The sequence below is a fragment of the Neolamprologus brichardi genome, chromosome 23 (genome assembly GCF_056152115.1).
Source record: "Neolamprologus brichardi isolate AB-2024 chromosome 23, ASM5615211v1, whole genome shotgun sequence".
NCBI lineage: Eukaryota > Metazoa > Chordata > Actinopteri > Cichliformes > Cichlidae > Neolamprologus > Neolamprologus brichardi.
In genome coordinates this window covers 26,235,186-26,261,642 of record NC_142125.1, presented here as the reverse complement: position 1 = coordinate 26,261,642, position 26,457 = coordinate 26,235,186, and the positions used below count along the sequence as shown (strand labels likewise).

The 26,457-nt window shown below is 40.5% G+C and overlaps 1 protein-coding gene across 6 annotated transcripts in view; it reads right to left on the bottom strand.

Annotated features, from left to right (window-relative positions):
* LOC102780512 (striated muscle preferentially expressed protein kinase-like) overlaps positions 1 to 26,457 on the bottom strand; it is a 61,115-nt gene that overhangs the window by 24,823 nt on the left and 9,835 nt on the right. Inside the window, exons 1-10 of one of the 6 annotated variants that reach the window (XM_087836442.1) lie at positions 17,473 to 17,802; positions 13,989 to 14,031; positions 13,061 to 13,090; positions 12,114 to 12,212; positions 7,154 to 7,304; positions 5,166 to 6,014; positions 4,516 to 4,952; positions 3,319 to 3,465; positions 2,876 to 3,058; positions 337 to 488 (exon numbers count right to left, since the gene is read on the bottom strand). In XM_087836442.1, the coding sequence (XP_087692568.1) occupies positions 337 to 488; positions 2,876 to 3,058; positions 3,319 to 3,465; positions 4,516 to 4,952; positions 5,166 to 6,014; positions 7,154 to 7,304; positions 12,114 to 12,212; positions 13,061 to 13,090; positions 13,989 to 14,031; positions 17,473 to 17,505 (2,124 nt within the window). In that variant the 5' untranslated portion in view covers positions 17,506 to 17,802. Of the gene's footprint in view, positions 1 to 336; positions 489 to 2,875; positions 3,059 to 3,318; positions 3,466 to 4,515; positions 4,953 to 5,165; positions 6,015 to 7,153; positions 7,305 to 12,113; positions 12,213 to 13,060; positions 13,096 to 13,988; positions 14,032 to 17,472; positions 17,803 to 25,304; positions 25,683 to 26,457 lie in introns of those variants that run through there. The other 5 variants (XM_087836444.1, XM_087836445.1, XM_087836443.1 and 2 more) reach the window with 5 other exon arrangements.

Here is a 26,457-nt window from a genome sequence, read left to right as displayed (position 1 = left end):
CACAAATGTGCTTCTGGAAGAATTCCCATAAACACTCCTAAAGGTTGTGGAAAACCTTCCCAGAAGAATTGAAGCTGTTAGAGCTGCAAAGAGTTTATCAAATTATCAAAATAAACCCTAAGGATTAAGAACAGGATGTCATTCAGATTCATATGCAAGCGAATACTTTTGGCAATACATCACAACAATGTGATTGGTCACTTGCAGTGTCGAACCTGGACCAACATTAATTATGATGATTCGGGAAAGACACCGAAATGGGGATATCAGAGACATCGACTATGACGCTGCGCTTGTTATTTAAAGAAAAATCATAAGGAGCTTTTATACTTTTACCTGAAATGAGGGACGCTCTTTTAAATGGTGAGGAAGTGAGCCTCCGACCTCCATCACCTCCTCCTGAGGACTCAGGTACTCCTCATCTGACTGGATTGGACTGCTGATTTCCAGAGATACAGCAGATTTCCCACATTGCGTGTGGGTCGGCTCTGGAAGAACAAGATATCGGACACAAATATAATAGAATTACAAGCATACTACCGCCGTGTCTAATGCATTTTTATTTGAGTTCACAAAAAAGTCAATTCTGATTTACACACGTCTTAATTTAAGTAATTGAGTGCAAAGCCTTTTGAAATATGGTTAACATGGCACCAGCGTAGCTCGTTATGTTTATGGTCTTTTTTTTGCTTTGCTGGTGTTGATCTTTGCCAAAATGAGCACTTGGCAACACAAAGCAGTGGGTTAGACACAAGTGGGCCACATGCACCTGCACACACTGAGCACAGGGACCATCTGAAGTGACCATAAGCGAACAGATAACGAATTAATCCCTTAATCCCTGACCCAATCATTCACTCATTCCCACGAGTTCTAGATCAGACACTGTGTCTGGACCCTTGGCAGTCTGGACTGCAGTCAGACTCAACTCACAGAAATATAAAGAGCTGCCTCTCTCTTTCTGTCTCTCTTTCTTCTTTTGTTGCCTTCGTTTTCGTGTCAGCGTTTCACAATCTCTGCAAAGCCCAAGACCTCACATATCTGGTATGACTAGATAACGTTGCGAGTGAAAATGAATAAAATCAATTACCCAAGTAGAATAAAGACATGTCCCCCCCTTTCAGATGGCAGAACAGTGGACTGATAGGTATTTTGCATGACATTCAACTGTGCAAAATAAAGGGAAAGTAGGTCATCATCTGCAAGTGAAAGGCAGGCTTGGTCGCATGTACAGATGGAAAGAAATGCACCGAAAGCCATATATGGAAAAGCTGACTAATAGCAATGAAACACGATAAAAAAACACTGTTTATGCCAAATTATTAAGCGACGTAGGTGGATATTCTGTTGCGCTTATAGCATTAAAAAAAGGGGTGAGGGGGGGGGATAAAAACAACAAAATAACCTACCTAGAGTCACATCTCTGAGCGGCGTCTGTGCACCAGGGGATAACTCCCCAGAGTATTTATGTAAACCTGCCAACTCTTACACAACTCCCAAACAGTGTGAGCTGACCAACTTTCCTCCACCCTGTCCTGCTTCCCATCACTGTTACGCCTTTATTCTCTTACAGTCCTGACATCCTGGGCTGATGAAAAAGGTGAATATTTTAAAAGTTCATTAAAGCTTAGGTCATTTTTTAAAGACTCCACTGAGTCACAAAGCTGTGGCTCTTCAACTTCTTTGATTTTTTTTAATGCAAAAATGACAATAGGCCTGTGTTATGCTCGCGCATATTTCTTTGAAGCCAGTAAATCAATCTCACCCACTATTTTGGCTTGTCGTGGCAACAATCTACACACTTCTCGGCTAAAATGACTCACATAATCTCCCGCCACTTTCTGGCAGCTCCATCCCCAAGCCCTGTAGCGTGAAATCTGAAGTGATGAAAAACTCCACGATTACAGCTGTAATCTCGAGCGGGGACATAAAACAGACGGCAATTACCCGAGAGAACAAGAGGCCTTCTAAAAATACTCCTGCAAAGTTAGACTCCGCTGGCCTAATATGGCAACAGAGGCCCGCGTGCTGCTGTCGGAAAAGCACCAGGGTGAGCGCTCGCATTTGTTGACAAAACTGTGAAGAGGGGAAAGTTGCATTTGCATGAGGCCGAACCGGCACTGCTGGGAGCTTCTCTCATGCACAGTGTAGTATAAACACCCGTCCACTGCAGGCGCTTTTTTTTCCCTTTTTTTGCCTGATTTTGAATGCCACGGCTGCCTTTGAGGCTCAGGAGACCTTTGTGTGACGGGGGCAGGTCTGCGTTTTGAATTCATGCCGAGGGGGAGCTCGGTGCCTTCAAGAATTAATGGGTTGCCATGGCAACTATCGCTGCAAGAAGCCCCGGTCGGGATGCTGAGCTCCAGCGGGCCTTTGTAGTCATTAAGACAGAATGTCAGGCGGAGGAGGGCTGGCAGCGGATTAAAGTGTGAGTCAACATGTTTGAGAACAGCATCGTTTTTATGTTCCCCCCGGTGTCGCTCTCCTCATTTAAAATTTGTGCTGGTAAAATGTGTCACCATGTCTAACTGCAAAACAAGAAAGCAGTAGAGGCGGGCGGATACATGCAACCATCGATACGCTGGTATTGGTACTGGATAGATACTAGTGCGATAGGATGGATACTTTGTTTCTGTCCTTCTAAGTTCAGCATCTACTGAAAAGTGTTAAATAAATGTAATATTTTTGGAAGATGACTCATCTCATAAATCATGACACACTGCTCACCCCCATAAAAGCTGCATTTATAGGTTAAAATTATCGGTATCTGTATTGGAACTGGCAATACAGGCTGTATATTTACTTGGTAATCGAATTGATACCAATATTTAAAGTATCGCACAGGGCTTGAAAGCAGGCTCTGGCCCAGCCTCACCTGACTGAATGTAGAGCGTCGCACTGCATGACGCTCTGCCCGCTGCGTTGACAGCCGTGACGCAATATGACCCCGCATTGCTCAGCCTCATCTCCTTTATCACCAGACTATGCTTCTCGCCCTCAGCTTTAACCACATGGAGCGCGTCACACCGGATCTCCATATTATTCTTCCTCCATGTCACTGAAAAGGTGAAAGAGAGAGAAAACACAAACACTGAAAAACTGATATGGAAGAAGTCAGCTTGCAAACATGTGAAATGAAAAGGCTCATTGATTTGGTTTATGAGAGTTTCACTTAAAATTGACCAGATTTCATAAGATTATGTGTGCAAGAAATCGCTTTATACAGCACTTAACAGAAAACAGTCTCCTTACTAAATTCAAAAAAAGAAAATTATAGAAAATGGGGATGTTAAAATGGTGACTTGTCTTCAGCTGTACCAGTAGGGGTTGGGCTGCCAGTGATGATGCATTGCAGTGTGACCTCAGAGGCACTGGGTGCGGTGGTGTCCTCAAGAGGCTTCTCAAACCTCGGGGCCTCAGCTGGCTCATCATCAGCAGACAGGTAAGAGTCATCGGAAGAACCGCCTGTGAATTAGAGGGACGGTCAGAGTGTTTTCTGTGCAGCTGCCGGTGCTCTATTACCTGCTTTAGAAAACTGGGTCAGACTCCAAATTAAGCCATTGGGCTAGTTTCCTTTTACGGATCCCCATGATGAAAAGAGTTTCATTAGTGAGTCTGGGCCCGGCAGCAATTCTGGGTTTGATTAATTTTCCATGGTGGACAACATAATATATATAAGTTCAACCTTTTTGATCATTCCTTGTTAGTTTGTAATCTGTATTTTTTATTTCTATGTGCATGTTTTTCTTATTCGGGGACTTACAGCCTAGCAAAGGTAATAAATCTCCAATAAGATCTTTTTGTGTTTCAGATCTTAAAGTCACAAATGAGGCACAAAAAAGCAAAAGTTGTTAAAATGGGAAGCAAACAAACACCCAGTATTACTTTACGTTCTTTAAGAGTGAAGTCACAACCCAAAAAAGTCTAGTTCTCTGACCCCTGGTAGTCGACAAAAGTCGGTGAAATCTTTTTACAGTTTAAATTGTTTTTTTTGTTTTTTTAATAATCTCACTCAGTGGTGGTCAAAGGGGAAACAGAACAAAAACCTTTAATCAGATATGATAGCAAAACTTTTTAGCTTAGGGCTAAGGGAGTTATTTAATCTCTTAAGATCCACCAGCTTCCTAGTGCTCTTTTGTTAGGGTTATGGTTGTCATTATGCTCCCTTCTACCACTTTGTCTAGATATTTTATTTTATTTGACCTGCCAAATGGGAACATTTATGAAAATAGTACTGTAAGCCTGGCAACTTGGTAGACTTGGTAGTTGAGCAGAAATCCATAGATAAAGCCTCAAAGACTTCTAAAGGGACAACAAAAGGTGGTTGTATTTGTTTTGTTATTTGTGTAAAGAAACAAACTGGACAACAGTTGGGTCAGTCAAGCCACAGGCAGGAACCTAATGGCTCCCAAAATCATTAAAGTGTTCATCCAGTTCTAGACTCTCATCTGTGATGGATGCTGCTTGGATATTTTACAAACACGTTTATCTAGAACACTCGTAAAGCTCACCTACCTTCGTCTGCAGACTTCCGTTGAGCAGAACGGCCTTTTTTGCTCTTGTGTACTCTGCCCTCCCTCTTGCTTCCCTCGTTGCTCCTGTGTGGAACACTTTCTGTCTCCATGGGTTCATCCTCCACCAGGATGGTGGGGATGTTCACTTTCATGGCCGGAGATGTCCGCCCCACCTCCGCCTTCCTTCGTTTTAGGAGCGGGCTGATGGAAGGATTGGGTGATGGGGTGAGCCGAGGAGGCTTGGGTGGGAACTGGGGTCCTGGTTCCCTTACAGTTACTGGGGATGCTCTCTTCCCTGTTGGGCCTGGTGATCGGTGGTCCGCCTTGTTGTTCATGTTGGTGTCTCTCTTTGAATCAACTCTGGAGGAGGATGAAGATTTGTGGGATGTGTTAACAAGTGTGTCTTTGTCAGCTGCCAGAGAGCTTTGTAGGGTTTCCCTGCACGCAAAAGATGAGAAAGCTGTTATGTAATATAACAAGTGAGGGAAAAAAAATATATTACATGTCTAAAACTCTTAATTTCCATTAAGTGCTTAGTTGTTGTTTTTTAAAAGAAATTTCAAATCCCTCAAAGAAAAATACACAAATGTGATCATATTGGAATCTTTTTTTAAGAGAAAATTTCATAAGTAAAGATAATCTTCTTCAAACCTGATTAGGCTCGTCTTTGTAGCTATTGGCGATGGTTGTCCTGGTAACTGGTGAACTGGTGGCGTTGCCGTGGTAACAGAGATTTTCCTTGCGCTATCTACTGGTTTCCCGTGCAAATCTGACTGTGTCATCTTTTCCTTTTCGGGGCTGCTGCTCTGATTCCCCGGGTCTTTGCCTTGGGCCTGCGGAGAATTCTTCCATATGCTGCCCCCCTCCCTCTCCCCAACTTTTCCTTCCTCCAGGGCTCGCTCCCTCGCCTCTAACTTTTTAACCACTTGGGCAGGAATGGGTTCTACTTTCCCCGTGTGCAGCCTGTCTTTCTGTGACAGCTGCTCAGTGGAATATGCCTTCTTCAAGCTTGGTTTCCCCACAAGCTTCTTGATCCGCTGGAGCTCTTCTGTGAACTTGCTCTGGTAATTCTGGATCCTCTGGGAGTAGTTTGTCTTGTCCTCTAATGAAGAGGCCCTCTGCTTGAATACCGCTCTCTTCTGGGCTGCGCCCTGCAGTATTCGACTCTCATCTTTGCTCGGGCCTCCTGTCTTCTTTCCACTCTCATCTGAGTCAAAGGAAGCTGCCCCTCGTGGCAGATCCACACTCGCCCATCGCTCCTCAAAGGCAAGGACCTTGTCAAAGATCTTGGGTCCTGCACGAGCCAGTTTGGGCGTCATAACTGCACTGTTGGTGCCAGATGACTGGCCCGTATTAGAAGTTTGAGGATCTGAAGGTTTGACTTTGCCCGAGTCTTGTTTTTGTGTGCTGATGCTGTTTTTGTGCGTGGTAAGAGGTGGCTGGGGGGAAGACAGGGGGACATAGGAGGACAGGCCCTGTGATTCATCAGCAGTTTGAAGCCTAGAGGGGTAAGGATTGAGGGGAAATAATGGAGGGGTGAAGTTAGAGCTCTGGTGCAGTGGCGAAGACTTTGGAGGAGTAATAAGATGCAGATAAATGTCCGTTTGTGTCATTTTGTCTCATCATGTTTGAGTTCTTTGTGTTTTCCATGTGCTTTCTGTGTTGTATCAGGTAATGAGCAACACATCAGACAGTGTGAAATCAAATGGCAGAGAAACAAATGTAATGAAATTTTGAGATTAAGACTTCTTAAGACCTTAACCCTAAAACTGCAATAACCGCTGTTGTTGGCATGTTACACCAACAATATTACAAAATAAGAACATAAACTCCTACGAAAATCAAAAAAAGCACCCCTGCTTAAACTTCTAACACAATAACACCATGCCTAAAAATAACCTGTGAATCACATGATAATTACTCGGTGAGAACACTCATGCTAATATCAGCTCGGATCAAAGCAACCCATGCATGCCACTGCAAACCTATAAACATATGGTGTTAATCCAAAAGTGAGGGGCGGCTGTAGAAAACATGCAGTGGGTAAAAATCACAGTTTTCAGAAGTGCTGAATAATATATTATATTAGAAGATTGTACAAGTGCATCCTGTCTAATGGCTATATGAAATATTAATATTAACATTGTTATTTTGTTGGCTTGTAATCATTGTTAGATTCAAATCAATCCACACTGATGGCACGCAGAGTCGAAGGAAAGTGTGACATCAAAATAAAAAAGTACACTATATGGAAAAATGGGAATATATAAAGAAGAGTAAAAAATGAATAACAAATTGTATAGCAAATGGAATAAAGTTTTTGCGAGTTGGGTCTATGGAGGATATAATGTCTTGCCGTATGAGTCAGTTTTCATTGCAATTTGGGTTTCTGGACAGTCTTTTTGCTTTTTGGGGGAAATCCTGGGAATTAAAAAGCCATGTGCTATAACGGCATAGAAAATGTTCTCCCTCTGTACAGGCTGAACATGCTCCCATAGTAGTCGCTGCCTACGGAAACACTTTCCTCTGACCCCTGAATGGGCCGGGCAAGGTTAGCGTGAGACGCTCGGATGAGTGGTTCCACACCCAGGTGACGGACAGGGGGGGCCCCCTCGGTAGGACCCCCACCGAGGCCTTGCCTTGCTGGGTTTGTGGGATCCAAATGGGGCCCTGGAGGTCGGGAACCCAGAGTGCGGAGCTCTCGCTCCACTACAGGGTCATAGGTGCCGGGGAGGGTGGCCCTGCGATCTGAAGCATCGGGATTGTAGTCCATCACCCTTCCTCCCTCACCTGTGCAGAGAAAGAGAGAAAGGGAGAGAGACTGTTTGAATTTAAAAATTACAATTGTATAATTTTATATCTGACTTTTAGCATTAAAAAAACAACAACAACAATATATTGGTTGTTGTGGGCGATCAATAGAGAGACTAAACTGTGTCTGTGTTGAAAATGATCTTGAACTGTGGAGCCTTCTAATTCATTGGTGAGACTGTGGTTACTTGTTTTTAACAATAACAATATAGCTTTCTTGTATAACAGAATATTATATACAGGCATGGCTAAATAAGCAGCCATTTGTTTGCAGTAAGTAAATAGTTACTAGGCTAAAGGCATTTTCCAAATATGGGATGAAGAAAATATTTAATATTTCTTCCTCTTCAGAGCGAAAAGAGGCCAAACACATGAGATACCATTGGAAAGGCCATGATTTCCTCTGTTGAGCACATCAGGACTTGATATAAATATGATGTGATGATGATAGAGAGCAAAAACAAATGTTCATTACAGTGGACATAAATGAATAGGCTGGATATCACATTGTATTATATTATATTGTACTGTGTCTATTGTATGACACGTATCTTTTTATATTGTGTCTATTGTATCATATCATAACATAAAATGTCATATTGTACTAAATTGTATTGTCTGGATCTGTTTATTTCATGTTGTATTGTATCATTTCACATTGTTTGTACCACTTTGTATTGTATTATCATTTCATATCATACCAACCATCATTGGATCATCATATCACGTCATTTCATATCATATTGCATATTGCATGACTGTTTTTATTGTATGGTATATACACAGGTATATACTTATTTTTTTGGTTTTGGTGTTATAGAAGTTATAGAAGTTCCTGCAAGTCAAACTTCATCAGATTGAAGAGACAGTTTGAGGGCCGTGTGAATTAAACCATTTTAATGGAAGCATGGTAATTTCCTAATACCGTGCTCCTCTTAAAAACATTTTAGCAGAAATCTAATAAGAAAAGATGTATCACCAAGACTCTGATTTTGCTTTACTCTCTAATAAAGCATTCCTATATCTAAAATATTTTTTAATGTCTTAACTGGAAGTTAATGGAGTAAGAAGCAAGCAAAAAACCCGTGGTGGGGGGGAAATGACGTCTAATGAAGACAGCGTTGTTAAGCATGATGGATAAACAGCCTATTGATTGCTTGAAAACAGGAAATGAAACGGAAAGTGAAGGGGCCACGTTTGAAACGTGTACCACTTAAAGTGATCCTTCGCCCAGCGATGAGCAACGGAGACAAGAATGCTTTAGCAGCATAAAAAAAGAGCGGTCAGCATCTTCTGTTAACGAAGGAAACCTTGAAGCAACGATACGGTCGGGGATAAAAAAAAAAAACCATCTTAGCGCTTGACTGATTGAATGATACTGACTCAGCGTCACCATCAGAAGCTGTGCAATATCAGTTTCTCAAAAAAACTGATGGAACAAAATGAGAAATCTTCTCACAGCAGCCACACTTTTAGCCCTTGATATATACAGCTTCAAAATTTTCACTTCTCTCTGAGGCCGGGCAGCAGCTTTCATTTTTATTTGAACACGCCGTGCTTTGAAACATATCTCATCCGTGTCTGGCTTTAGGGCCGGAAATATTTTCTGGAATACATTGCCTAAGGAGAAAATGTGTCTTGTTTGTGTATTACAAGGTATTGTAGTCATTATTTAGTATTCAGCAGAGGCAACCACTCTGTTCCATGAAGAAAACAAATGATGTATCACCTCATCCCTCCCTCATTTGATATTCTCTTTCTATTTTTCTGTGGCTTGTCTCTGGAGGGACGTGATGAGGGCGTAGTCAGCCCACCAACACAAAAGCTTAGAAAGTGCAAACACCGAGTATGAGCGAGGAAAGAATATACTGTAACATTTCTTTGTGGTAGAGGAGAAGGGTGTCAATATTTCAGGTCTATATTCAGACATCATGTTGCTTGGTTAGGAGTGGATGGCGAGGACGTAAAGGTTCTACGACTCCAATGCACCAGCACCACTTTAGCAAATTAGTAAAGACTCTTTCAGGAATTGTTCTCGTCAACGCAACACTAACAGGTTCAAGCGTAACCTTGCCGCTAGACAAAATGCTTTTTCCCCCCCTTTAAATTTTAGACATTTGCATTAAGATCCAGAGGATTTGAATTTCTTTTTCCTCCTGTATCAAATTTAATGCTCTTTAGGCTTAATCTGATTTGCTTTAGATCAAGTAAACTGCCTCACACAGTACCTATTAGTCAATATGCAATTTTATTTTAGCAACAAAAAAAATCTTCAGCAGGGATGAAATATATATCTTAGTTCATTGCTTTAGTTGAATAAGAGCGATTTCCAAACTGTAAAATCTTGGAAGATTTTCTTTACAGTAGCTTTAAATTGGGCTGTTATTACAGAAAAGAGGAAATCAAATGCTGGGGGCTTTGAGGAGTTTAACATTTGAACTAGAATGTAGGACTTGGGAGACAAGACTCAAAATTAAAGAGCAGCTTTATTGCTGAAGCCTTTTCTAAAAACAAAAACAAGGAAGGGCTTGAGTCAAAGGGAAAACACAGAATAAGGGAGCACACAGCATTGAGAAAGGACATGGATAAGACGAGACACAAGGAAATACCAACAAATCCGGAATAATGAGAGCAGGAAAGCAAAACTCAATACAAAGCACATAAAATAAGAAACTATCAAAATAAAACAGGAACTAGTGAACGCTGACACACCAAGAGTCAAACATTCAAATCTGACACAAACACAAAATGTAAACAAACATGGAGAAAAGGTTGACTTTACACAGGAGACAAGCATAGAAAGCATAAATAACAAAACCAAGAAGCTCTTGGACTAAATAACATTCTTCTGAAATCCAAAAAGAATCCCAAACCCACGACCGTGAGATACAGAACTTGGGAACGGAGACCTCTGTTAAAGTCAAACTTATATTAAAGTCAAATTATTGAGATCCTGAGAGTTTGAATTAAAGATGACGAAAAGACACTTCTGTGGATGAAGAATGAAGCCAATATGGATTGCTGTGCAAAAGTCTTGAGCCACAACTCGTTTCTTTATATTTTGCTTCCAAGGAGCCAGACTTTCTTGCCTTTTTTTTTTTTAGCGGTTTCGAGCAATAGTTCTCCAGGCTTTCTGAAGGTCTTTCAAAGTTTTAATCTGCTTTTTCACTCATTTTCAGTCCAGTCCTTGTACCTGACCATTTTCAGATTAATGCTTTTTGTTTGTTGGCACACTTGACCCATGAATTATTAAAGCACAAAATGGTACCTAGCTCAAGGGAAGAACCAGAGTGTACATTGGCAACAGGAGTGACAAATCTAAATCTGAAGTTTTTGGTCCAAATCGTTGAATGCGTAGGTGTCTGCAGCCATGTGTAAAGCACGGTGGACGCTCTGTCATTATTGGGGGTTTCGTTAAGCCAGTGGTGTTGGAGGTTTTGTCAAAGTCGATGGAATTATGAGCACAGGAAAGTACCATCAGTGTGGGTTGCCTCAAATCTTTTGCACAGTGCACAGCTACTCAAAAAGCCACTTGAGGCTGGCTCCCCCTGCATGTTAAAATGCCAGCTTCAGTATCTATGACTAATTTCCCCTTCTATAACGGCCACACATCTTTGGATAACTCCACCATTTAAATTTTATCAAAGTTTAAGGTTATGCTTTGACTTGCTGTAAAGTTATGTCCACTAACAGCTCCTCTAAGAAGTCTGTGCAGTAGTCTTAGTGTGTTTGTGTAATATCTGATCTAAATACCATGTATCTGTATCTGTGTCATGCACTTGTGCAGCTTTTGGTTCTTGTCCAAATGTGTTCATTTCTCCTCCAAAAGACCAAAACAGTAATGGCCATAATACTAGAAGGGAGAGCTCACAAACCACAAACTTCTGGGTGGCATTATAATAGATATGATACATTCATTTGAAAAATATAAACAATAGTAGGTCTTAGACTATCAATAATTTATGATTTCCCAAATCTGTGTTATCCAAGAAATGGCTTCCCGTGTCTTTTCCTGTGCAAACAGCAGTCCAAACTGCAAAAATCCTCAATTTGGAGAGAAAAGCAAAGCAAATCCTCCCACTGGAGAAGCTGGAAGATGATTAACCAGCCAGTAAATTCACTGATTATTTGAGCTGTTGAAGCTCTACACCAGCACGGTAAACTGTGAAAGAAAGAAATCTCATGCAGCACCTCATTTTTAGGTGAGTATACCATAACATTCACCAACCCACTGGACCGTTCCACCTGATCTCTGTTCATTAACGCACCTCTATTTAAACTTAACGATGTACATTTACATTTTAATTGGCACAGCATGTGTACTCGATGCATTCGTTTCAGCCTCATTTATCCAGCAGAAATAGTCCCATTTTTGTTGGACAGCACGTTCCTCTGTGGAGCCACACAGAGAGCTCCAGACCTGAGACAGGTTCCCTGCTTGAAACTAGGGCAGTGTGTCACACTGTTGCATCACACCATGAGGGATTAATGCCTTCTGCCATATCGGATTTCATCCAGCGCACGTCTTGGGCCGGCATGATAACAGCCTCCATTAAATCTGTCTATCATAATTTTATACAAGTGTGTTTTTGGCAAAGATGTTGGTGGTGGAGCTGTAAATCGGGCTAAATATCATTTTGGACAAAGAGCTGCAGAATATTTTCTTTAAGTAGTGCAAGCTTGCAGCTAGAAAATATGAGTTCAAAAAAGAAAAACGAAGCCTTGAAACCACAAACTTACATAAGCTTTAAAAAATGAAAAAAAAAAAAAGGAGTTTAAATAAAATACCTGAAGGTCCTTTCCGGCCAGCCTTGTCATGGTGCCTCCCGGGCCCTTCTTTGGTTTCCATCTGAGGTTCTGTGGTCTCATCCTCTGTGGTCTCAGAGTCTGAAACAGAGAGAAGGAAAACACTTTGAGATGAGACGGGAGAAGGTGGAAATCCAGCAAAGAGGAGCTGAGGTGGAGGGCGGGAAGAGGAGGCTGGAAACAACAAGAGAGCGCAGGTAGAAAATGACTTTTCACATTTGCTTAGCAGCAGACGTTTTGATGGGTCACTGAAAAGAGCTGCGGAGAGCCCCCCCTCCCCTTCCTCGCCCCCCCAGAGTGAAATAAATGGGTTGAAACTGGAGCGTGACATGAAGCCAGCTGTGGCTTATAAAAATGCATGCAGGGGAGGGGTATGTAAAGATGCTCTTCACTCAGCTTTGAGTCAGCTTGAAGCTCAAGAGGAATCTATATATAAGGAAGAAGAGCAAAATCTTAAATTTTACTCAACGCTGTTATTTGACTTGAACTCATGCATTTTGACTGTTTTCACAAAAGAGGACAACTACAATCAGTAAATAAATATGGTTTGCAAAAAAATAATAAAGTGAAAGCTGAACTCTGAGTGCATAATTTACAAAAAGAAGACGTGGGATAAACATCTGACTTGGTTCTCGGTTTTATGGGGAACATTCAAAAATGGAAAGGACACAAAAACAACAGGGTGTGACGACGATAAACACGATGCAAACAGAGTGCAGATCGCTGATTGACAAAGCTCGGCCTAAATGTTGAAGACAAAAGATGCAGCACAGAGGCAAACAGACACACACACACAGACACTCAGGGTCAAAGTAAGGAGCCTGAAACCACATCTCCGTTGCTGAGATCACATTACATCAGATGAGGTCAGCGACAGAAACAGATCAAATAAATAAAAACAAAGGAGAGAGGATGACAGGCGGGTTTACCATAGCTTTGCTTTCGGCAGGAGCGGAAAACTTCGCTTCCATAGTGGCAGCAAGAGAGGGCAGACGGGAGAGCACCGTTACTATGGAAACCAGCATCTCTCTCACCCACACGACCAATCCTCTTCGTACCCATTAGAGTCTAAAATCACCAGCCAAACTGCTGGGTGGCTGACAGATATGTTTACTGGTTAGAGAGCCTGCGAAGGAGGAGGACGACAACCACAAAATAGGTTGCACCTCATTGCGCCTCACATCAAGTCACATCCTTATTAGATAATTCCAGAAGCTCTGCCTAACAATAAGAAAGCCAGTGTAACATGAAGAAGCACAATTAACCTATTGCACTGCTAGCGTGTGTATGTGTGGGTTTTTTTACAGGTGTGGGTATGTAGATCCACCCAGCTGTATCAAATGAAGTTAAATAGCTCGCACGCCAGGCGAGTTAAATCAACTCAGTGATGTAATTACAAGGAAATATATTTTTGAAGTGTATAGCCTGAATAGTAATGTGACTGGAACAGCTTACATTACACAAATATTGCCAAATATTATACCTCAAGCCGTCAAATTTACACAGTTTTCAAGGATTTTTATGCTGCAGCAATATTGCTTTGTGGGGGTGGATGTACAAGAATGAGCCCCACTTTCTTGCTGGAGTCGAGCAGTAGAACATACACAGAAGCAATACAGGTGTTTTTAAAACCATATGTAAAAAACAGCTTTTATGTATAAAAGAGTTGTTCCAACTGAAGCGCATGCCATTGAAAGCTAAAATGGTGACAAAAGAAATGGGATCAGGCAAAAAAAGAGAAAAATGGTTCAAATTTACATTTTTTAAAACCAAAATAATAAATAAATGAATTAAATATAATAACGGAAGAGACTACGGTAGAATAGAACTGGTGTAAAGCTCATACTGACAACACACCATGGGTAAATCTGCCAAATGTCCGTGTGGAATGCCCAGTTCTCTGAAATAAGATACAAGAGTAAAATGCATTATTCAACAGTCAAGGCAGCCAAACACTCTATTTAACACAGAAAAACAAATTGCATAGATTCCCATTTACGGAAAAATACTTTGGTCCTTAATGAAACCGCTCATCCTTAATAAAACCATGCACTTCAGGCATTGGATCACAGTTTTCACCTGTGTCTATCGTGCATCTCCGGTACTGTCAAGCCAATTTGCGTTCATACTTCACTGCTATTACACTTCGCTAAAAAGTCAAAAAGCCCTACGGATACTTAATTTGTTTAGCATATTGATCTTCCTCTCAGGTCCTTGTTGGGGAATCATCTGGACACAAAAATACTTTGAAAGCTTTGTGGTCAAATTAAGTGAGTTTAGTCATGGTGGATGTTTCCAGTTGTATTTAGCACTTTCCAATTGTAATTTCATCACAGACATTCAAAAATGGGGCATGTAGTATAAATAAGCATTTTCCACAGCAGACCTTTTGCCACAAGTGTAACTAATAGCGGTAATTACATCTGCCTTTTATTTACACACATCCTTCTGAGCATCCCCTTGGCTTCCGGGTGTTTTTCATGCTTCCCGACTGACATGGACTAATTGAAAATTAATGGACTTCAGGTTCCAGGAACTAAGGTTATTCATTACTCTTTTCCTACAGTGGCGAGCCAAAATATCTGCTGTGGAAAATATTCTAGCTGACAATATCACAATATACCAGCACTTACGATAACCTTGATGTTTGAAAAATGAAGTAGTGATATCACTGACTTATAGACGTATGGCACCTTAATTGCTATAAAAGGAAGCAAAAAAGAAAATTACATCATGCTAGCTAGCTGACTACTGCAATAGCTAGGGTAGTAGCTAACTAGCTAGCTAGTTGCTACACTTTGTGGCTACTATTATGCTGGAAAAAAACACTTGAAGCCTCTCGCACCCAAGAAGAGTAAATGTAGTGCCTGTATGTTTTGGACATGATAATTGTGGGGTGAAAATCTGATATTGTGGCATTCCTTAACATGATCTCTTTGCCCTTGCTTCATTATGACATTGCCTGTAAATATGAAGAAAAACACAGTTTATAAAAAATACAGTGGGATAACTGCGCTGTAAGAAACTGTCATTATAAATTATAGGTACATTTCTTGAGCAGTGAAGTTGATTCTTCACTACTGAAATAATGTCTGTGCAAAGTCTAGATTAATTAAGTGATGTGTGGGATGTGTATTGTCTCAAAGGACATGAACGTCACCTGCAGTAGGGGTGGGCAATTAATCTTTCCGGGGGCAAACATAAGAAACTGGGACTGTTGTGGAGGGCCACACCAAAAGCTTATAGGGAGATAAAATTGTTATTGAGCAGAATTGAGTTCAGTTTATTGGCACAGCCCTCCACAAAAGTCCCAGTTTCTTATGGCCCACTGGGAAAAACAATGGCCCACTCCCAATCTATTAGAATCAACGCTTGTAAGTGAGAATCCTGCCTAGATACAGTGATTTCACAGGGCCTTCTATGTAGCTGAAATGATAGTCAACCCTCTCCAGTCTTGCACTCATGTTTAAGGAGAAGCTGTTGCTAAACAACTTGTAAACAACATGGCAATTCCTGACTAAGAGAAAATTGTGATCTACAGTAGGCAGACATAGCGATCTCTTAAGTCAAGCAAATGGTGAATAACAAATAGTATTTTTAGGTCCTCAATAAACAAAACATTTCTTAAAGACTACGTTCAACTATTAATTTCAGACATTTTTATTGAATGGGGCCATAAGTCAGTCAGTTTTGCTAGCCTCTTGTTCTCTTCAAGTTCAGTTGTCCAGATATGCTGATAAAGATGGTGAGAGGTGATTGAAAGCCATTAAAAAAGGGAATGAAGCTCAAAGTTGAAATTCTGTATAGAGGTACAGAATAAAGTCAAAAAAAGGAAAAATCTGCATATGGTTGAAAATAAATATTTTCTACACAAACTAGGCCTGGTAGATCATTATGCTCATTTTATTTGTTTTATTCTTCCTCTCTTCATTACATCATCACTTCAGTGGCTAGGTAAGCTTTACATCTGACTTGCTACATGCTTTACAACTTCTTAAAGGTCACTTCTTAACAGGTCACTATCACAAGGAAATGTGAAAATTTCAAATTGATAAACTGATAATCATCATCCAGGTACAACTGTAAAATCAAGAGATCTTCTTAAAATGAGAATGTGACAGATTTTGAGTGTCAGTGCTGTTAAAGCAGCTGGTGAATCTGCTTCCTGGACAGTCTGTCAATCATCACAGAGGAGCACTCCTCAGAATGACTCACGGCTCTGCAGCGGCTTGAAAGCAGAAATAGGAAAAGTGCAAAGTGAAGTGACTCATTTCACACTTTTCCCCCACCCCCCACCCCTGCCCGCCACATTCCCCGCTCACTTCCTATTGGTTGATGTTTTTGTGTCAGGCAAATTGATTAACAGTTGCCTGGTGGTAACCGCTGTTTGACAGATTGCCCTAGAAGCTTCCATCGTTGTCATGATCTCCATTGTTATGCCCCCAAGGCGTTCATATCAGCAAAACCCAGCCACAAACGGCGTCCTTTGGAAAATTTGGATTTGGCAAAGACTTCAAAAACATATTCTGTGGGTATAATCTAAATCCTTCCAGCATTATTCCGACAAATCTGCTGGTGGCAAGCGAAAGAACAGGTCTCAAGAGTTTTTGATGTGGATGTAGGATTCAAAAGAGGCAAAGGGACCGTCAGAAATCAGCTTCGTATTGTGCATCGCTCACTTTGTAGCCACTGTGAGTAGCTGCCCTGATTCTCATGTCTCCATGGAGTGTAGCCTACTGACACACTTTTCATCTGCCCCGAATTTGTGAAACCTGTCATACGAATTTCTTATTGTATAACAAATCTGTCTCGATCACCCGAGCAACATTAATATTTCATGACAAACAATGTGCACACTGTAACAGAGGGAGTGCATTTGGACTTGAGGGTGTGAAAATGGATGTTGCCTTTTTAGATTTTCAGGATGAGCGTCTTCAGAAATCATTTTGAATGTATTCAGGAAGGTAAATTACATTTTCCCCGGGCTGACTTTCTCTGTTCGATTGTCGGGATTCATCCCTAATTTTTCAACAGATATCAAACACAAATGCAGAAAACAGCAAGTATTACATTTAATAATTTAGTTCCTGTAGCATTTTCCCTACAGTATTGAAGTTGATCTCATTGTATTAACTTAAAAACATCTTAATCCTAATTCGTGATGTGTATTTTAAAGTCGTTTGCCTTTGGCAAATCAACAAATGTGCATCCGTATCAGGTAAAGGGTGTGGCATGTCATCCTAATATGTTTAAAAACCTACAAATCTAAAAGAAAAGCATCATGACTAGTGCTTCATAAAAGCACCACTGTGGACATTCTTCCGTAAAGAAGCAAACTCACCTGAAATCTCTTCTTGGACCAGATTTTCTTCATCTTCAAGTGTTCAAGATTACCTGTGGCATGAGCTCACGAAAACATCCCGGTCACCCGAAAAAAGCCCAGGGTGTGGCATCAACAACAACATAAAAATCAGGATTCAGAGCGGGATTCAGCTGCCTTTTTGTGCGTGGGCGTGTTTACTCTCCAGTCTGGCAACAAGACGGGGAGAAAGGCAGCGAGAGAGAAAGCTGGAGGATGCAATAAGCCAGAGCCAGGTGTCTTTGTGTCTGAGTGTGTATCCGCTGATGTGAACAGCGTCCCTGTCTGACGTAGAGGCTGCCTTTAGAGGGGGCAATTCTCAGCTGGTTTATCCAAACTCCCCCCACTCTCTGCCCCTCAATCGAGAGAGAGAGAAAGAGAGAAAGCACACTCAGAACAAGGGGAGGTGGGGGTTGTAAGTCTGAGCATAAGGGGTGCGCTGGGCTTGATTGCAGTGATGAGAGTGGAGAATAACAGGAGGAGGTGGTGGAAAAATGAGAAGCTTTGGCAAAGCGTGTTGACTTTTCTCTGAGTCGGAGGACTTGGAGATGAGAAAGAGCAAGGCTGACGCAAATGAGTCAGTTAGAGATGAACGAGAGGGGAAAACGATAAAGAGAAAACCGGGGGTGGGGGTGGAAGAATGAGGGACAGATGAGGGAAAAGATTCATGAGGAAAACCAAATCTTTACCACCATCCTTACAGCATCTCCCAGTTTATTCTCCTTTTTGTTATCCTCTGCAAGGAAGGTCGCAGCCTCTCAGAAAAACCCACAAGCCATCAAATATTTATCTCTATTTCATGTCGGTTACCTTTAACCAGTGATAGCGTCTAGACCTCAAGCATCTGAGGGTAATAAGGAGTAGAAGAGCAAATGCACTACCCTAAATGCATTAGAGGTCAATACACAACAAACAGCGGCCATAGTTTGAGTCTGATAAAAGTGTCCCCATTATTGAATAAATAATTTAGTCAAATAAACAACCAAAATTTAAAAATTAAAAAAAAAAACACTGTAGAGCGTTGATTGCAAGTTCCCATAGTGATGTGGTTGTTGTCCAAAATCCAGAGATATATACTCTAATTAAATGTGCAACAAAATAAAATTGTTAATTGCTGATACATATATTTATTCTTATTCCTGTTCTTATTCTTATTGTTGTTCATATTTTTAAAATTTTGTTCCCATTCTTGTTCTTATGCTAGCTTGCATTCTGATTCTTGTTCTTATTTGTAATCCTATTATTATTATTCTTGTTCTGATTTTTTATTCCAGTTATTATTTTGTTCCCATTCTCATTCTTATTCTCATTCCTATTCTTATTCGTATGCTAATTCCCATTCTTATTCTTTTTCTTATTTTTATTGCTATTTTTGTTCTTGTCCCCATTCTTGTTCTTATTCTTATTCTCATTCCTATTCTTTTTTCAGTATTGTGGGGTTATTGTACCATGACTTTACATGTTCCATGTTCTTTTTAAAAACTGAATTTAAAAATCAAACAAAAATTACTGCATAGCAAGTGCCACTTTACTCTTTACTGTGATTATTACCTCCGTGGAAACAAAATCCCATTCCCTTATAAACAGCCTACAAATGGAATCCAAACAACTTCCACATCCACAAGTCTTGTCCATGGCTCACCCACAGAGTTTTCAGGGTTTAATAGGAGATTTTTACACTCACTTGTAAGTCCATTGATAGTAACAAGGTTTTTACATTCAGACTAAATCTTTCTTTACTTTTTAACTCCAAGAAAAAAAACTTGTGGAAGCTGCTTGTCTACCTTAATTATGGGGGTCTACTTTACATGCACGTCATCTCCTCAGTTTAGCCACATACTTATTTAGTTTGCCACACATCTCAGCATTTTACTACAAGTGCAGAGTCTCTGACTCACCATTACAGTTACCATCCATGCTCTCCCAAATGGTTGCTTTTTGATTTATTGAGGGTTTGGGGAAAAACAACATTTTCACTTTGCATATGACCGAACTCACATGTATTGTTCAATTGTTCAAGCAACATAAGGAATGTGGATGTTTTTCTTGGCAGGCCACTAGTCATGTTTATTGTGTGTATTTGCATATCTTTCTTAATATGTTTTGAGTTTGATCCTACGCTGGAGCTCGCTTGTGACAGAGTTGTTTGCAGATATCGTCGTAGAGAGATTTAAAACATTGTTGGTTTCCTTTTAGGTTCACTGGTCTTTATCACCTCCTAAATGAAGTCTATGTGTTTCTGTTGCTTCATTCCTAAGTGCTCTGCATTTTCCACTAGAGTTAGGGTCACAAACTTTATCTGTCTGCCATCATGTCAGTCCATTATAGATTTTTCTGTTAAAAAGCCAACTTTGTGCACCTGGAAATTAAGTTGTTGAGAGTGGTGAGATGAGACATTAGAGTTGCAAGCTGTAAAACATATAAATATACAAAACACTGTGGAACTGTTGGTAATTTTCTCCAAGGACTTTACATTTCACATTAAGACAGCTGACATCTTTCAGATTTCAGTCACTGATTCTTCTATTTTTTTAACCCCCTTTGAAGCAGCCGTGGCTCAGGAGGTAGGGGGCTGCACTACTTTTATTCTATTGTATATATTATTCTATTTTATTATATTGTATATAGTATTTTATTTTATTTCATTTTATTTTATTGCATTCCAGTGTTTTCTAATTTCCACTACATAACTTTGCACTTTTGCTGTAACGAAACAAATTTCCCACCTGTGGGACTAATAAAGGTCATCTTATCTTATCTTACTCATTGTAAAATCAGTGGTTCAATCCCCAGCTACTCCAGTCTGCGTGTCAAAGTATCTTTGTGAGTGTGTGTGATTGGATGAATGAGGCAAGTAGTCACACAAAAGTGTTATGTAAGTACTAGTCCATTCGCTTATCCAACTAGGGCCTCTACTACTGCTATGGCCAAATTACAATCACCAAACACACAGAAAGGCCCTGGCCTGTTTTACTTTGAGGTGACAATGCTAACCACCACACCACTCTGTTGCTTAGTGACAAATTGTCTTTTAAAATTTGGAACAGTTAAATGTATTAAAGCTGAAATATGTACTCTTTCTTCAACATTTCTCTTGTTATTACCACTCTAAATGACTATTGATGAAATGCTTTTTCTACTTAGAGGCTTCTGCAAATCAGACAAAGAGAATATTATGAAACACTCCCCTCCAGGATGTCTTTTTTTTTTTTTTTAAGAAAAGGTCACAAGACTATTGCACCCACCGTCCAACCGCCTCCTCCATTAAACCTCTTTCTCTGGATTAAATTAATAGTTCTTTCAGAAGTTTCTGTACTCCCTCCTCCATCACATGGATCTAAAAATAATAACAGGCAGACACAGATCTTTTTTTCCCCTCTAACCACCCATAGTCAGCATCCACATATCAGCACACCTTTTCTATCCCTGCTGACGTGCTTTGCCAAATAACATGTTTTTTAAGCGTTGTTAAGTTAGGTATGTTACTCTTTGTGGCCGTGCAAACACACAATCAATATGTGAGATTGACTCCAGCTGAGCCGCTCTCTGAACGTGGGTTTTAATTCTAGTTATTAGCGTTTTCCCTCTCGATGCATTTATCCGATGACTGTCACCCAGCTGTGAAAGATATATTCTTCTCCTCAAAACATCCCAAACTAGGTTTTCACTAAAACGCAAGCCCAGATGCAACGGATTGCAGTTTCCCATTGTTATTTTAACAAACCTCCCTCTATTCACCCTCGCTCGCCTCGCTTCCTCCTCCATCCATCACCAGTGGCCAGAGGCATTCAGTCCAACAGAGAAAGCGAAGCAATCGATACCAATGCTTTATGCGTGATATGGGATACACCCCCAAGTAACAGTTCAAACGCCCCCCAGATCAATAAGCCCATCAAAACACAAGTTTCCATGACCATCATCCAATGAAAATCCAGATACGGTGGCAGAGCTGCTAGGAAGAAACTCATGAGGTGTTTTTTTTATACTCACTAAAAGCCACAACGAGGCAGCTGCAACCAATCTCTGGCTGGGATATCATACACTGTCAGCCATTAAGAACGGATAATTAGATATGATTGGTGCATGCTATCTATCTTACTTCTATCTGGTTTCTTTGAAGCTTCGGGCAACATCACTGTTCGATGCACTGCTCAGACCTTCAGCATACATAGACAGAATCCTTATTAGTGACCTCTGATATGTTTCAGACACATCTGTGAAAACCAAATGGGCTCATATTTTCTCCTGAAAATCAGATTTAAATGTCCCAGCTGAATAAACTCAGTGCAAAATTTGTTTTCTTGCAATGTCAACATGCACGGAGAGATAGCAAACCATGAATGAGCATTAAAAAGACTTTGGACAGGTGCAATTTGGAGCATGGTACAGTTTAATTAGCTTAAAGCAACAAGAGAGAAAGCAGACTTCACGGAAACCCATTGATTTTGTGACAGAGGCTGCATTCTGTGGAGAAGACTTGATGGATGCCTTCCAGGCATACAGCTTTATCAGCAGCAAGGCTGGCATAATCTCCCTGCAACTGAAAACAGATTCTGCTGCTGTTAGACTACACTGTGATCACACCATTTCTGTTTTCCTCAGCAGACCGCATCTTCATTTTTAACCAGGTTTGTTAAGCAAATTCAGCTGACCCAACAGCAAAAGATCTGTTGATTATTTATTGTATTGATAAACCAATCTCTGCCTTTTCCAGCTTAATCTTTTTCAAATTCACAGTCGAAAAAGACTTCTTATTTCTTGGAATCTTGCCTTCCCCCTCCCTTTAAGAAGCCTTGCTCCTGATTGGTTGGCCCTCACAAAGCAAAGGTAACTGACCTCGTTTTTAAAAACTTCATCCATGTTCAGTATGAGCATCCTGTATTTAAACTGTATATGGGAATGTGGGGGGGAAAAAACGTTTTCACAGAGCTCTACGCAATCCTGTGGATAATTAAGTACACGCTTAATGCTCCATAGGAATTAAGATGGTAATTTAAGTAAATGCACTTGATTAGCTGATTACCAAACTGTGTGAAGTGAGAGGTTTTGGGAGTTTGCTAGGCTTTCAGGTGTGTGTTAATACAATGCCAAAATCTTTACCTCATTCGATGTCCTAACAAATTCACCCTCAGGTAAAACAGTGTAATCTGCAGAAAAAAATGCAACAGCGCCAGTCTCACACTGTACAGGCCCCAGTTATCATGTTAAATGTTAACGTTCATGACAACACAATTAGAAAAACACTGAACAGGTATGTCGTGTCTGGAAGGTTTACTAGGAGAAAACCTTTTCTCCCTTCAAATAACATCTAAGTACAGCCTCAATTTGCAAAGTTGCATCGGAACAAACCACCAGACTTATGGAACGATGTCCTTTGAACAGACAAGACCTAAGTAGAGATGTTATAATCGTCATAATGCACAAAACCAAACCCAGCAGATCAGCACAAATACCTCATACCAACTATGAAGCATGGTGGTGGAGGGGTGATGATTTGGGCTTGTTTTGCAGCCACAAGACTTGAGAACCTTGCAGTCACTGAGCCGACCACGCACTCCTCTGTATAACAAAGTATTCTAGAGTCAAATGTGAGGACATCTGTCCTACAGCTTAATTTTGGCTGAAATTGGGTCATGAAGCAGGACAATGATCCCAAGCACAGCATCAAATCTGCAATAGAATTAGTAAAAAAAAAAAAGAAAAATTAAGGTGTTGCGATGGCCAAGTCAAAGTCCAGACCTCAACCTGATTGAAATGCTGTGATGAGACGTTAAAACAGCGATGGATAAATGAATGCCTGCAAATTAAAATGCAAGAGACTGATAAAGTCATACAGTACACAATTACTTCAACTTATTGCCATTAAAAGTGGTTCTACAAGCCACTGGATTGTGGGGTCTTGCAGACACGTTAATTTTCATAGGACTTGATACAATAAGGTTAAGAATAACATGCCCACTTTTAAATTTTGTCTAGCTATCCTAATCCCATAAGATGTTCATCTACTTTTCTTTAAAAAATGGTGTAAGATTGAAAAAAACAATGGACAACAGACAACAAAAATAGTGTTTTTTTTCTCAAGCTTTTCAAACAATTAACCACTTGCTGATCTCTTCTGATATCAGCAAAAAGAAAAAAGCTCATGAAATTTTGAGTGTACGCCATTGTTCAATCATTAAATATGTGTAAAAAAGAAAACAAAAAACAAGGTCATTTTTCTATTCCATATGCTGACTCAAACTTGTTACAAACAGTGCTAATACTCATCCTTTCTATCCTGGAGTTTCCAATGTTGGATACTATTACAAAATGCAAACTACATCATTTTTTAAAGGTTGCCAAGCATAGCACCAAAGAGGTTGCGTGGTACCGCCGCAGCAGAAATAGAATTTGTTATGCTTTATTTATGTTGCATCTATATTGGTCGAGGTTCAGTAACACCCGTGTTTGCAGGCTCGGTGTTACAAGGCAGGTATTTATTGTTTAATTTAGAGGTTTTTACGAGTCTAAAGTAAAAATGTGAGTTCTGTTTTGTTTTTTTGTTTTTTTGTTTTTGAGGGTGGGGGTTAATCTTGCTATGGACAGATGATATATGAAGAAGAGACTTATTGCATTTCAAAATTCTCCAAAGGGCGTCTTATTCACCGAGCCCAAGATTGTTGACATTTGCTAGTTGTTGTTTTTTTAAAGATTTGATATATGAAACTGCCACCAGACCAGTCTTAAAGTCTCACAGTAAATGTTGAAAGTAATGTGTGAAGCCTGCAAAATGATGAAGAATTCTCACAAGAGATCTTTATATGCTGCCAGATAAACAAACAAAAAACCTTCAGGAGCTACAGCATGATGATTCAGTTCGGTTTGTGAGGTACTTTGGAAATCCCAAATGACAGTGGCCAGCGTTGACAGTCACAGTGGAACCTGATCCTACCACCTAATCCTGACCAAATCCCTGAGGGTTACTGTGAATGACTGAGTACCAGCAGCCTGGAACACAGCATTCGCCAGACCAGAGGCTAAACAGCGCAAGCTTTACCCTCACATATTGCCTCAGCTGCCTCGCGAGACCAGAGAACCTAATTAATTGTCCCACATCCTTAATCCACTTGAACAAAATGTTTAGAGAATGTGAAATCATCAAGGAGCGACAGATTATTTCTGCTCCAGTATGGCAGTTTAATCCATACAAGAGGTCCGGGTCGAATGCCATGCTGTATATGGCTACCGAGGCATTGAGTTAGGAGACATTAGGTTTAATGTTTGCCCACAAACTTAACATCAACAACAACTAAAAGCACATAGGTAAGATTTCCATAAGTGCTGACTTAAAACATACATTTTAGGTATTTCCATGTTCATGTTAATCCTGTATAAGACTGTATATGCACAGAAACCTTTAAAACCAACATGAAATGCTCAGATTTAGCTGGTGATCATTCTGTGTGTCCAATTTTAATTTGTGCTTTTTTGACATCAAATCTAAACCAGTTAAAAGTCAAAGAAAATCAGTTTATAGGCAACTGCTATATTAATAATTTCACAAAACAGGATTGGTGTACCTTGAAGTAAAGCCTGCAGTACAAACCATTATCCATGAGGACACAACAGAGACACACTGAATCCAATTAAGCAGGAACAATAGCGGCCTCAAGTGTATTGCCTTGTTTTCATTTCCATTACAGCTGTTCCACTTAGTTGAGTATGCACACTATAACTCCCTGCAATAATATGATCATTCTCTTACTTCAGCACCACAAAAATAAGATTTTTTTGGTCGTAGTACATCGTTTGTGTTGATGCCATCTCCCACTCACCTCTTTGTTTCTTGCTTCTCGGCCCACTCACACCTTCCCTAAAGCTCCTCAAAGCTTTTCGTGCATCGAGTAGCTCCTTCCTGGACATGGCTCGTGTTTTTCTCTTGTAAAATCCTTTAAAAACCCAACCAGATGGCTACTGCTGCCCAAAATAATTTCTTCCAGCACAAGCTATTTTCTATTAAAACCTTGCTGAGAACATAGGAACTTCCTAAATTTTTCCAAATGGCCTTCATTTCTCAGAAACGTCTTTTTCTTATAAAGATGCCTCAAAATGGCTTCTTCTCTAGCATGAAATGTGGAAGTGGTCCTGCAACGATGCACCACCTTAAGATAGCTGCTAAACCTCCAAACTTTGTCATGTTCAGCCCATACCCCTGTCCCTGTACCCCCTGAAGTCCTAACGTTGACTGCCAACTTCAGTGGTCTATTTCAAGTCCTGCATAGTTCACCCCCTACAGTTGTACTTTCCCTCTGCACCCCCTTTAACAGCGCTCGCCCACCCTTGGTTATAGCAGGAGATTAAACACACGGCAACACAGAACGACCTTTCCTGTCCTCTGTGGGTCGCTCTGTTTGGACCACGGGTAGTTTTGAAACTCTAGTGCATGGCAGATATGTTGTAATGCACCATTAATGATATGGTATAACACCTCATGCATTATGGGACAATGAGACAGTTACGGGAAGGATTGCCGAAGAGTGGCGGCCCTATTTCAGACAGCTATGTGCTCATGAACCTTGATGCTAGAGGTTTTTATAACACTGTAGCCTTGTCCCACTTAAAGATGAAGTTTAAACTGAACTCTGTGGCTGGATGGAAAGATTAACACAAGTATATGAGTGACTGTGGAATTCAGTGCCATTGCTGTTTCCTGAATAAGAATAACAAACCTGATCACGGTGTTATTGTTAGTCTTGTACAGCAGGACTGAACCTTCTATGACTATACCTTCCATACCACCGTGACTGGCTTTTATATTGGTTGGAGCTCCACTTTGTACATCTTTCAAACATTTTAACTGATCATCTGCATCCAGAAGGAAATTGTTTAAATCACCGGGGTGTGACTGAGCCGATGATTTTTCACCTGGTTGGCTGTATAGACAACATGTCTTTGTTGTTCGGTCATCATCTATGGCATCTTGGGCTC